We start from the raw sequence: 13,689 nt of genomic DNA, 5'->3' as shown, positions 1-13,689 counted from the left end.
AAAAAGAAAAACTCATAATTAGATTGTGATATAGTTTACCCATAAAAAAAAAAAAAGCCCGGCAGTGGCAACTATAATAGTAGTTAGATTCTTACAGCGTAATTTAGTGAACAAAATTAGGGGTGTGGTTGCAAATGAAGATAATCAAAACTAGTTTAGAGAACAGATCTGCTTACACAGCAAATTATTATATTTTGAAGTACTGAATACACTATTTTCCAATAACAATATAAATTTTGCAAATACTCAAGTTTTCCAATTATTGAATAATGCATTGCACACTCTATCATACACTATAATAATTGCACCAATCAATCAAGTCAACATTCTCTTGCAAGTATAATCGAACATAATCTGTAAAAGACTTTTGGATCTTTGATCTCCAGGCAATTTTAGAAGGCGAGCAACTTTGGAGAAGCCGGCATGGTGTATACGTAGCGAATCTGCCTCCATTTCAGGTTTTAGCTCCTGCTTTGGAAGTTTTGGTCTTGATAAGGCCCATTGCATTGCCCATATGGCCAACGGGCGCATGTAAGTTAGAGACCTGTATTGATCATCTGTGTTCCAAGCTTCCGGAGTTTGAAATGAGTAACTGTAAACATATTAGCAACATGTTAGTGAGAAAAGGATGAATATTAGAACAATAATCATCAATGTCATGTTTCAAGAAGTAGATGCAGAAGCATGGAAAGTTTCCAGTGCAAGTATTTCAAAGGGTAAAATATCCCTTCCAAGACATTGTTGCTACTATCTAGTTTTTCAGCAGAGCTCGAAATTGATCAATCTTACACATTTACAATCTTATTTTATGGTTTCAATGATAACAAGATGGAATTCCCCTACATTACATCTAAGAATTATATTTGGAGTGAAGTTTGTACTTGCCACCGTCCTAAAGCAAAAGGAAGTATCCCAAAAGACTAGACATTTGAAGAAATCGATAAAAAACTCCAATCTCAAATCTCAAGAAGGATTACTTTCTTCTGAGGTCTGAACCATGGGAGAAAAAAAAAATCAACATCAAGAGGAAACTTCTACAATCTGTGAATTCCATTTGGTTTTAAATCCTTCAGTATCTATTCTTATGTCACTCAAACATTAGTGGGAAGGCTTTCCAAAAAAATCATGTCAACTACAGAAAAACGAAAAAAGAGAGAAGAAAAAGAAAGAAAAGCCATCTTACCCTAGTCCTTCTTCAGACCACACTGATTCAAAGATGCCACTTGCAGTATGAAATGCCATATCCACCAAATCTTCATGGATCATTGTTGCAGCCACCGCATATGTAACTCCAGACCATATTTCCCTTGCTTGCATGGATGACATATCAACTCTTCCATCAGGCAGCATCCCATTTACAGCCCCCCGCTTTCCACCTTTCACTTTTAAGACATTGTAGTTGTATACCTTCTCTAACACACTTCTTGCTTTGTCTTCATCGACTATTGGAAAAAGACCACATGCCCTTGCATACCTACAAAGACATTGTAATTCATTACCACGTGAATAAAACAATATTAAGAAATTTTGTTGGGATGAAAAGGAACATGCAACAAGATTAACAAAAATAATAATTTCATGCCTACATTGGTCAAAATTTCAATTAGCTTGAGCAAATTGTGAAAATATTCATGCTTAGACCAAAAAACATTATGGGATAGATGCATGCCAATATCATCTTTTAAAGGTACTGCTTATATTTTCTAATCAGAAAAATAAATGAGAGAAAATCCTAGGTTCAGAATAAAGAAAATGCTTTTGAAATGAGAATTAAGAAACATAAAACTCTAACGAAAACATATTCTAGATTATGCCCGAAAGTAAATGCTGGACTAGAATTTAAGTTACATCCATCATTACAGACCATTGGCCAGCCAATTGATCAGCCTGAATAGATGAACTTGTGCGACTGCCACTGTTGTCATAATTAAAGTAAGAGCCATTCCACAATTTCTGATAGACGTCTTTTGCTTTCAGAAACTTGTACCAAAAATAATCTTCAGAACCCTTGTCTCCTACTTCATGTGCCAAGGCTGATGCAGCCTGTAAGGCTGCCACCCATAGCCCACCACTATAGGCACTTACACCAGATACAGACCACGTATCATATGTCTGATCAGGGAAGCCGTCATTCTCAATCATCCCATCACCATCCTTGTCAAATTGATCCATATAAGCCATTGCAACATAAACAGAGGGCCAAACGGCTTGCGCAAACTTTTTGTCACCTGTGGCAATGACATCCCTGTAAACTTGGAGAACAAATTTTGGATTCAAGTCTTTCCATTGATCAGTGTCATAAAGGCAGTATGCATTTACTTCAAACCATGGGTCAGCCATTCCAATATCATGTGGAACAGCTCCAAGAACCTTTCTCGGTACCAGTTGTCCATCATGTAAAAGTTTCATCTTACTAGGATCATGCATCATTACTGCAGCTGCAAAGTCTCTTTGGATGCTGAGTTGTAGTTTTGGAAATAACATGATTAGTGCAAAAGATGCATAAAAATGGACATCATAGGTGTTCCACATGTGATACTCAATTCCTTCAAGATAAAGGAATTGACCAATATTTTCCTCTCCTTCTTGAAGCAAATTTGTTCCTAAAGCCGAATTTGATGTAATTGGAGTGTGTATTTGCTCGAGTATAGAAGTCATCCTTCCCAAAATGTCAATGGCAGTATCATTTTTATGGGGAACACCAATTATGCTTTTCAATCCCAACTGGGATTTATCAAGGGAAAACTTCTTTCCTCCAATGCTTTCTAAACTATGGACCGGAGATGACCCATCTGCAGTACAGACAAAAAGGGAAAGATTGGCACAAGTCATCTACAAGAAATCCAATTTTAACAATTGAGTTAATATCTAGGTACCTGTCCAAATCGTTCCCCCTGAATTAAGATAATAGAGCTCATTGAATAAAGTGACGGGGTACCTGTTGGATGAGTTCAGGAAAATTAGAGCCTGATAGCATGGGTAATTACAAATAATAAACAAGAACTAACCATTCAGGAAACCTCTTGTCTTGGAGTACAGGCCTTTGCCATGTTTCGATTTGTGATTCCCAACTGTTGTGCTCTATGTTTCAAGAAAATGAACATGCAAATGCAATAAGGACTATAAGCAACTAATTTGAGAAACTGGTAAACTTAAAATTTGAGGGCTTTTTCCATTAACAAATCTTATAAAGTTTAGAAAAATTTATTCTTATAATTTTAGAAACCATGATTAACATAATGAAAACAGAGAAATATTACCAAGAATAGCATCATGTGCAATATTTGCTGCAGCATCCCCATTAGATCCATAGAACTTCGTATAGCGCCTGTAAATAATACACTTTTCAGCAAGAAAATAAGCTTTCAAATAGGGATATTTCTTCTACAAGTATGTAGTCACAAACCTGTAATAAGTCTTTCCACCCATAAAGTTTACTTCAGGACAGTCCCATGCCAATGAAAAATTAACAGTACGTACAGCATCAGATGGAATTGTCACAGAAGCTGCAATGGCTGCCCCGATAGACGACCCTTGTTCTGAAGGCACTGATGCTTCAGTGGATTTTAAATGCTCAAAGGAGCCATGCTACAAAAACATTTTGAGATGTCTCAAGTTCAGTGAAATGATGATCAATGTTGACCCAGTAATTTTGCCCCCACGCTTAAGTAGCTCAGAGGCAATCTTTGTGAATAGTACACAAGGGATCTGAAGGGGAAAAAATCAACATACCTCTTTTATTTCTTGCCACATTTCTTTTGCAGTTATGCCTTGTGAGTTTCCGGATATCAAAAAGCAGGGGCACTCTGAAATACGAATGCCATCGGTTTCCTGGGCAGCGATTGCAAAAGTCACAGGAGGTTGTTCATCTGCAGTCCTGTGGCAGTAATACAAGGTGTTAATTATAGAAACCAAAAAGAAGCAATGCAAAAGCTAATAAACAGAACAAACCAAGTTGAAACACTTTTTATCCCCCAGCTTCACTGATGACCTTACATGTGATGTAAAAGGACACCGTGCACACCATCCTTCATCCTAGCAAAATCAGTTGATATGTTAGTAGTATAAACCAAAATATGCTACAAAGATAAGAACATTCCGATAAAAGGAAACAAATAATAAACAAGTAATATGTAGAATGAGTGAAACTGAAAATTAGCATACAGACACATCCGCACACACATCTATACAAGTCTGTATGTGTATGCGTATGTGTGCATGTGCAGGTGTGTGAATACGTATATAAGCATGACATGCTTACATTATTTTTGAATTGGAGTGATGACCAGAAAATCCAGATACTCCTCCCACGGAATTCTGAGAAGATATACACAAAAATATGGCATGAATACTAGCTGCTAATGGTCAATTGAGGGATAAACACATTAAAAGGAAAATAGTTACTCACAGCCCAAGTGAAAAGCAACGTGACCTCTGCATTGGTGTTTCCATTATTATATAGCTGAACTATCAAAAATCAAACTGATCAATTCCAAAGCAAGTCGTCTTCACCATAGTAAAGAAAATTTTTAGAAGATCCATTCTCACGGTGAAAGTAAAAGCTGAAACGGGAAAGCTGCTTTCTTTGTAATTATCAGGAATGACAGGTGAAATTTGCCGACAAACAATTTTAAGTTCTGGGTCAGGTTCACCTGCATTTTAAGACAAGATTGTGACCACCCTATAAGATGATACATCCAAGAATGTGGTCGTAAAAGAATAAAGGCAAAAGGTTCACCACTTGGTAATGTGGATACCTTCATATACTGTCCAAGCCCTTGGGTATAAAGCATGATATGTAGAATTATTACCCCTCAGATTCCAGTCCCAGGAACCAATTCCAGAAACTGCATCTTCTCTTTAATGCACATAATATTCGTAATTGGTAAGATAACCTTTTCTTGTTCTTCCAATGTACCAAACAAAGCGTATTGCTCTCAAGCAATAATCAACAGCATGCATTTATTAAACATAGAGATAAAAGAATATCTGCTTACTTGACTAGCTCAGAACTTGCTGGGCACAGTACACTGGAATACTTTTTGCCGCTTGAGCGTGAAACAAAAACCTGCAAGAAACATTTAAAGTCCATTAACACAGATTATCAATGCCATGAATCTTACACATTATCCCCTACAATTAAAAGGGTAATGGTAATGACAGTTGAAAAAAAAAGTGGAAAAGGGGGCAACTTCTTAATCACAACTTCGGTTATCTTGCAGATACTTCTGCCAGAAAGTCATGTTCATCAACAACTAACAATGTCACAGACTCACAGATTTAAAGAAGCATAGCATAAAATGCTTGTTAGAAATTTCCCGGTTTTTGACAAGCCAACTTTTGATAGAACATGCGTCTAGTTTAAATTATAGCTGCTGGCAATAGAAATGATGCAACACCAGTATATTCCTTTCTCTAGGCTGGCTAGGGATAACCGACTTACAGAAAACTGATTCGCTAAAACTGGTTTCTCTTCACATATTCTAGGAAATAGTTGCCAGCGCTGAAATTCACCTTTGTAACTTCTTCCAATGCTTCCAGCACTGAAAGGCATTATTGAGAAGTGGAACAAGAGGGATAAGAATATTAAAAGAGTTAGTATTCAGGAAAAGAACAACAACAACAAGGCACATAAAGTGGGTAAATCTCAAAGAACATTATGTTGCTGCTAACATTTTTCAGGCAAATTGTCATATTTGAAAATCCATAAAACTAATATGGATATGTGCTGCTTAAATGCATAAATAATTCAAAGGTTAAAAAATTTTTATTTGATTTGTAAAGTAATAAGCATAGGAATGGTTTAAGGTGACTTTACATCCCTAAGAAACATATGACCAATAAATTAATAAGCATTCATTCTTTAATGTTACGTATAGAAGTAAACTGAAATAAGAATTTTCAGCAAGTAAATGAAGACATACCCAACACCACCTAGAGGAATACCGTGAGAAGATGTGATATAGCGCTTAGCAAACGGGTCGATAATAACACCCCGCTTCAAAACAAACGTTAAGATGTGTCAGAAAACAGAACAGAAAAATTAGGTCAAATGGTAATATTTGCTATTTATAACACATGATGCTAAGAAGACGTAATTAAGTAGATCACCCTTCCTTTGGCTGAGTTTTCTCGGATCAGCTGCCACAGCCGAATACCTATGGGAGCCTATCAAAGCAAAACAATGGTTTGTGGATCAAATAATAAGAAAGGGTATGCATTTTCCAAATGCTACTACCAAATGTGCATTATACTGTAAAGAACTTGTCTATATCTGGTTAAAACAAGGTCAAAACATTGTAATAATTGCCACCAGAAAATGCATTGATAAATGTTTGTCAAACTCTATCTTCTTCGTGTTCTATTTATACCACTTCAAACCTACTTCATGTTTTAGTATCTCATACCAGGGTGTTATTGTTTATTGGAGATTCTAGAAAGTATTGGCTGTAAGACACTTGACAAAACTAAACTCAATTTCTACCATGTTTGACATGGCGTGTCAACTTGGTTTTGGCAAATTTCAAGAGCTAAAATTCATTTACAATAAAATGTATTGGAAATCTTGTACATTTTGTTTAGATAATTTATATTAGGGTTAATATATACGAAGTTACCGGCACTACCTAATTTTTTTTCGACCTAATTGGTACCTTAATTCAGAAACTGTAGCCATAAGCCAACTTGATACTATGTAACCATAAGCCAACTTGATATTTTCTTTTAGATACTAACACCATTAAAATACGTTGACATGGCATTGACGACCATTAGCACGGTGACATGTGGCAAAAAAACAAATAATTTATAATTTATAAAAAAATTATAATTTTTTATTTTCCCCAATTGTCAAAATGTGAGGCTGCTACATGTCACCATGCTATTGGTCATTAATGTCACATCAACGTACTTTAACAGCATTAGCCAGGTACCTAAAAATGTATCAAGTTGGCTTATAGTTTTCAAGTTTAGGTACCAATTAGGTCCAAAAAATGTTTAGGTACCAAGTAGGTATAGATTGTCAAGTTCAGGTACCTCCTTATATATTAACCCTACTTGCATGATTCATCTCATGTAAGCTCATTCTCTCAATCTTAGTGTTATATATTTGACTACAGTAAAAAGAAATGCTGTGCAATTTTGTAAACAAATTCTGATGCAGAGAGTTGGAATTCCATGCTTAACAGCCTATAACTGTAATAGGTGCTCACTCACAATTATATTGCCTATCTCCAAATCAGCTTAAGCTATTTTCTGTTTATCCTTTTGAAAATATCTCTTTAAGAGTATTATGCATTTACATTTGAAACAACAAAAGTAAATTACACAATATACATGTCACGAGGTTTATGATTTGCAAAAACCATGAAAACTTTTGCTGTCTAAACATACCATCTGAAGCTTCTCTTGAAAAGTTAGAGTGAACATTGAAGGAACTCGTCCCTCACCATTTAGTTTTCGCCTCCAAGTCAGTGATGGCGGTTTCCCAGTGTCAACCTGAAGCAAAACAGGCAAAAGCATCAGAAATATAAATATGTACAAAAAAGCCTTCTAAGTAGCAAAATGCAAGTTGGAAGCCTATGACTATAGAAATCATTATCAGACACTGAATACAACTCTTAAACATAAAAGCAGTAGTGACATTGACAGTCATCAATGAGAGATTTAGTGGATACAGAATCTTTCCTAGACTTTTAATATCATAAGCAATTAAGCATCCTTCATTTATATTGATGGGTTACGAATGGTAGATGAAAACGGGGAGAGCTGCATGTTGGCTTCAACATCAAAAGACTAGGAAATGAATAAAAATTTAATTCATCAGACTTCATGATCTGGTTTGGCTGGATAATAAGCTTCTTTTTCTAATAAGGATCAGAAGCCTTTAGGTCTTGTATATGTGACTTTAACAACAATTATAACTTTTTTTATATCCACCTCTTATAGAAGGCTTCTAACTCGAACAAAATGAAGTCAAACCCTTCAAAAACAAGTAGAAAGAGGCCTTACCTGAATTCCATAAAGCAGAAGTGCAAATTATTAGCGCCCCAAAATTTAAACGTGACTTACCTTATTTATTGAATGATTAGATGTGTCTTTATCTCCATCAAAACCATTATCCAGGATCTTTCTCTCAGACATCTTTCCTGAATATACATATAAGTGAATAGCAAATAAATCAGCTTAATTGCTTTCAAACAACTTGCAATAATGACATCAGAACAATAAAACTATAAAATTTGAAAAAAGGGTTCTAATTCTGCATAGCTTCATACAGACTTTTTTCCTTTCTCCACCCTTTTAGCAATTACAAAGAAGTACAAGTCTTTCAAAAGAATAAAATTCAAAGTTAGAACTTACATATTAATAACTCCAGACAGCATTTACAATTATCATTCTCCACAAGAAGAATGCCATGATAAAGCTTCAAGATACCTTGTACATTTTTTTGTTGAAATTTGGTTTCTACTGAATTTCAAATCCCCTCTTTTAGCTTTATTTCTAAATTTTATCCTAGATTCATCAGATTAAGAAATTAGATTTAAGATCCATAGACTCTAAAATGGTATACAGTAAAGCCAATATTTCCAAGTTCATTGGAATTGATTCTGTTCAAACACATAACATGCTTAAAACTAACTGTAGGCAAATCAATATCCAATACCTTCATGCCTACATACATACATGCATACATAAAAGTAGTGAGCGGCTAAAATTCCATATCGATTAATAACTGATTTCCCTGCAATCATTGATCATCTGCCTGGCCAATAGAACTTCAAAAACATTGACAATAGATAGATATACTGATAAAACTACGAATAAGCTTATAATATACATTATACGAATAAAAGATCACGAAATAATACATGAGAAAAAAAAGTGAAGTCTCTAACCTGAGAAGCGTTGACCAGAACCTGAAATGGGTTATAGGAAAAGAAAGGATTGGTACAATGTTGAAACAAAGATCAAATGCTTGAATCCTCAAATTTATAGGAATGGGCTTCTGAGATTTAGAGAAACATGTTAAGATTAATCAAAAGACGTTGTTTTTGTATCCTGCCCCCCACACATTGTAAGCTGATCTTGTTCTCTTATAATTTATGCTATTTCGATTTAAGTCCCTTGACTTTTAGGTTTTTATTTTATGATCCTATATCTTTTTTTTTTAAGTTACAATTATAATCAATGTGACTCATAGAAATTATTCAACCTTAATTATGTTATAAAGTGCTACTACATTTTACTTTTCTAGAATCGTTTTGAAATTATTTTTTATTCCATTAAGCAAATAATGTAAGTGGAAAGATTTGTGAGGTAATTAATCAAGTCCCTTTCTCTATCAACTAATCTCGAAGCGAAATTTAGCACGCAAGCTCTGTTTTCTTAAAGCGTAACTTCGAATAAGAGGCTGGGGTTATTATTGAACAGGACTTGAATCAACAGAAAACAAGTTAAAAATGAGATGAAACTTTCAAAAAATTTTATATAATCCAGTTATTATGCTTGTTTTTTACGCGGGAGGCATCTCAATATTAGATTCTTGCCATTGTCTTCTTGCTTACTAGTCGAATATAATCGTTTTCGAGTCCATTTCATAAGATTTTAGGGTTTTTTTTCTTTTTGCCAGACAAATTTTAGTTTAATTTTTCAAATACTATTTTTTAACAAAATTTAAAATACTTTCTTAATAATTACATTAAAATATAATTTTCATAATTATTGTATCTTACATTTGAAATTAATAATACTATTATTTTGCCAATAAAGAAAATAGTAAAATTGAGATAAATGAAGCTTTCAATTTTCATGTTTCAGAGTCAACTAAATCCAGATATATTAATTATTATAAATTAAATTTGATAATACATTTTAGTGATTAATTCTAATTCTAACTATTTGAATTATATTGATGGTAAAATTGAAATTTAAGACGATGAGTATGAGGATAGGCCATTTGAGAGTTAGTTTTTTATACGCCACTGATGCGGTGGTCTTTCAGAGCTTTTGGTAGTGATTTTTTTTATTAACTTAAGTTCATCGTCAAGTTGGCCAAATGATAGCGAGGTTAGGATACAATTTTCAACGATTTGATCAAGGTGATGCATCTATAATTTGTTTCAGCTACTGTCAATTTGTTTTTTTTCTCTTTTTGGATTATTCTGCAGACATGCCACTTGTGCATAAAATTGCAAATATCATGCATTCTAATGATTAATTCTAATTATAATTATTCAAAATATATTTTTTTATACAAAAAAGTAGGCACAAGCTTAAACACTAGTTGGACACATTCTTAGTACTAAGACCTTCATCCTATCAACAAAAAAGTAATGATTTAAGCTTTGTTGAACTTTGTTGACGACAATGAACCCAAAAGGCATATTAGTCATCAAACTTGCTAAATGATTTGTACATTGATTCCCTTCTTTAAACACATGCTTAATCACTACCTCTCAATCCTTATATCTTAGTTGCCACATCGATTTGACCGAGGCAAGGGTGCCCACCTTCTTAGTATGTTGTAACAATTGCACCGCAGCCAAGTTATCTAATTCCAATATAACCATGCGAAATCCACAAGCCTAGGCCAATGATAAACATTCATAAACACCTACAGTTTAGCTTAAATAACAAACAAGCAACCTGTGATACACATAAATCCTTTGATCCACAATCCATTTCTAACACCTTATACCAAACCCGATTGATAGGTCTAGATACCGAATGTCACAAACAAACCGAATAACTTATCAAGACTTCTAAACTGACTGGCTTAAATATTTTGGCTCCATCAAATTACAAGATTTAATTTCAGTTATAATCCTCATTATTCGACTTTACAATTCTTACAAATTGTCTACATTATCAAATCTGGCAGTATTTACAATTCTAACTTAAGTTTATGAAAGTGATACTTCTAATTTAATCCCTGAGGCATAGTTTCTAGGAATGCCCCTCTATACAAATTATACGGCTACCATGCCCTTCGCACAAAGATGGGGTGTCTAGCTTGGTCTTCTCCCTCAACGACTATGTTAATTTGATCTTGCAACCAAAATAATACGATCGTAAGTTTTGATGAAGTTAGTGAATTTCTATGAAGTAGTGTAACAACGTTAAATCGAAATTCTTCAAAAGACAAAAATTTTAAAGCATATATTTCAAACTCCTTGCTTATCCTTGGCCTTTTGTAGATTTTCATTAGCGTGGTCAATGCCTGGCCTTATTTCCACAGCTCACCCCTGGCGGACTATAACACCCCTTACCCGTATTCGAAGCTGAAACAAGGTACGAGGCATTACTGGACTTAAACACAAGAAAACACACTTTTTTAAGCCACCAATTTTCGTCCAAATTAAAATTTTTTGCAAATACTCATAAAGTCCCTAACACGAGCCTACAAGGCTCAAAACATGCTTTGGAAGCGGTTCGGAACTAAACCGAGAACTTTAGAAATTTTTACAACACTTAGAAAATTTTTGCTAAAACAGGGGTCACACACCAGTGTGGCTTGGGACACGCCCGTGTGGACAGGCCGTGTGGTCACACACGCCTTTGCCCCTAACCCATGTAACTCTCTGTTTGTCACCCAAGAACAAATTGAAGTTACATGGCCAAGACACACGCCTGAGACACACGACAGTGTTTCATGCCCGTGTGCTCGATACTGAGCATTCTGTTTTACAACAATTTAGGCGCAGGGGGCACACGGCCGGATCACACGCCCATAGGGCTGATCGTGTATCACTTACGGCCTAGACACACGCCCGTGTGTCTACCTTTGTGGACAATAATAAGGCTATTTACTAAGTCATTTGCCACTCTTATTCACACATATACTTACCCCAATTCAAAGGCACAAAACAATACATACTTCGGCAACCAAAACATCTACATTCATGGTTAAAACCTATCAACTTATATCTTAATCTAACATATTCACTACATTTATTATACCTTAAATCAAACATACAAATCTCACATTCATTAGGCTTTATTCAATTACTATTTAGTTATCAAATTATACTCAAATTTCTCATCTCATCAATAGATCACAACTCCAAAAATTACACAATCATGCCATAAATCACATTTCCAAATATTTCACATTCACCAAGCATACCATGATCATATCACCATAGACATTGACACATATATGAATATACTTAGGCTTACAACCATGTTGCCACTATAAGCCAACTTACATGGCCAAATAGCAAAACAAGACTTTGACAATTACAAGCCATTACATTGGCTAAAATCATATGACGCATATAACAAAATGACCAAGTCCCTATACGTGCCATAACTCAAAATACTTGAATTCATCAATACCCAAAATGATAGCTTGATAGTGTGATAGGATCTCCGGTGATATCTAACTTGAGCTAGCTTGACGGCACTATAAAACATGGGAAAGGAAGGGGGTAAGCTATATAGCTTAGTAAGTCCGTATGAACATAATAAGTAACTCTTACCAATCATTTACCAAGTCTAATAATATAAACACAAAACAAAATAGTATAAATTGCTATAAACCTCATAGTTATAAATTAATCAGTCACATTGTTTACTATATCAATTTGCAAGCATAATTTAACATGTCTTGACTTTAGCCTAACAACCGTCATCTCTCCATTATAATCGATTACCAAAATCAACCAATCATTTCAAACCTCAAAATAAACATACACATTAATTATGAGTATTCACTTTTCAAGCATATATTTTAACATCTTTCAATTGTTAAAGCTCATATCTTCCCATACTTCCATAGTCATTTTAATAGGCAATTATGCCAATCATTCATTTTTCTTATATCTGATAAATTACAACTTGTGTGAATAAAACATGCTATATCATAACTCAATTTAGCCCGAAAACCAATTACACAACCGCCAACCGAATTTATCAGGTATTTCATACATCACAAATATAGACTAATAATCACAAGGCTTTCACAAAAGCATTCTTATGGAAACCATGAATTCACAATATCATGAAGTCAATGCTTATAAACTTTATGTACATATGATAAGCCATAAAAACATGTTTTTAATCCCATACTAGATTACATTTTTAGATGATTTATTATATAAATTAGTGAATTTAATGCTCCTAATCTTTTAAATTCATGTTTCTATACTTAGGTGAGTATACGGGAGCGAAAGGAGTGAAAAACGAGCCAAAATCGGGCAAAAAATGATGTTTTCAAGATCCACACGGCCTGGGCATTTCCACACGGGTTGGCCACATGCTTATGTGAGCACACGAGCTAGCCACACGCCCATGTGCCAGTCGTTGTTAATTTTGCACCCTGCTTCCCTGTTACGCGAAAAAACCTAATTTTTAGGGTTTCTGAGCATTCTAAAGTCTATAAATACATATTAGAAAAGGACCTAAATGGAGCATGTAGAGTAGAACGCTGAAATTAGTCGAAGACCACCGACAGACTCAACTCAGAAGTAGGATCTCCTTCAAGACTGAAGATCTCTATTCAATTTCTTTAGAAGTTTTTGGGTTTCTTTATGTTTTGTTGTTTTCCTATTTTTGAGATGTTTTTCTTTCCAAGTTTGAACTAAATTCCCTAAATACCTAGGGAAAATGAAACCTATGATAGATCTTATTATTTGATTTTTCTGAATTACATGATAAATATTTATTCTTGATATCAATTATGTTTAC

The 13,689-nt window shown here is 34.5% G+C and overlaps 1 protein-coding gene across 3 annotated transcripts; it reads right to left on the bottom strand.

Moving 5' to 3' along the window:
- Nucleotides 1–154: 154 nt before the first annotated feature.
- LOC107928446 (non-lysosomal glucosylceramidase) lies at nucleotides 155–9,086 on the bottom strand. 3 transcript variants are annotated; one of them, XM_016859696.2, is made up of 21 exons: nucleotides 8,898–9,086; nucleotides 8,362–8,514; nucleotides 8,071–8,147; nucleotides 7,393–7,497; nucleotides 6,112–6,168; nucleotides 5,925–5,998; nucleotides 5,444–5,543; nucleotides 4,998–5,068; nucleotides 4,758–4,858; nucleotides 4,549–4,652; nucleotides 4,409–4,462; nucleotides 4,262–4,317; nucleotides 3,997–4,035; nucleotides 3,733–3,877; nucleotides 3,407–3,588; nucleotides 3,261–3,328; nucleotides 3,009–3,081; nucleotides 2,877–2,938; nucleotides 1,865–2,792; nucleotides 1,184–1,474; nucleotides 155–592 (listed from the first exon to the last, which is right to left on the bottom strand). In XM_016859696.2, the coding sequence occupies exons 3-21, from the start codon at nucleotides 8,140–8,142 to the stop codon at nucleotides 316–318; spliced, it is 2,859 nt and encodes a 952-aa protein (XP_016715185.1). In that variant the 5' UTR covers nucleotides 8,143–8,147; nucleotides 8,362–8,514; nucleotides 8,898–9,086; the 3' UTR covers nucleotides 155–315. The 3 variants fall into 3 exon arrangements, with proteins under 3 accessions (XP_016715185.1, XP_016715178.1, XP_040938567.1); XM_016859689.2 differs by lacking the exon at nucleotides 8,362–8,514; XM_041082633.1 differs by lacking the exons at nucleotides 8,071–8,147; nucleotides 8,362–8,514; nucleotides 8,898–9,086 and adding an exon at nucleotides 7,939–7,960.
- Between the last annotated feature and the right edge of the window lie 4,603 nt (nucleotides 9,087–13,689).

This window comes from Gossypium hirsutum, chromosome A12 (genome assembly GCF_007990345.1).
Source record: "Gossypium hirsutum isolate 1008001.06 chromosome A12, Gossypium_hirsutum_v2.1, whole genome shotgun sequence".
NCBI classification, from domain to species: Eukaryota; Viridiplantae; Streptophyta; class Magnoliopsida; order Malvales; family Malvaceae; genus Gossypium; species Gossypium hirsutum.
Note: the sequence above shows the minus strand (reverse complement) of the source record. Positions and strands in the feature narration are given on the sequence as shown.

Bases quoted from the DNA above. Each gene is read 5' to 3' on its own strand.
- LOC107928446 (XM_016859696.2), bottom strand. From the start codon at position 8,142: ATGTCTGAGAGAAAGATCCTGGATAATGGTTTTGATGGAGATAAAGAC. The intron at 4,318-4,408 runs GTGAGTAACTAT...ATATCTTCTCAG, and splicing joins CGTTGCTTTTCACTTGGGCT to AATTCCGTGGGAGGAGTATC. The intron at 593-1,183 runs GTAAGATGGCTT...ATATGTTTACAG, and splicing joins TGGTCTGAAGAAGGACTAGG to TTACTCATTTCAAACTCCGG.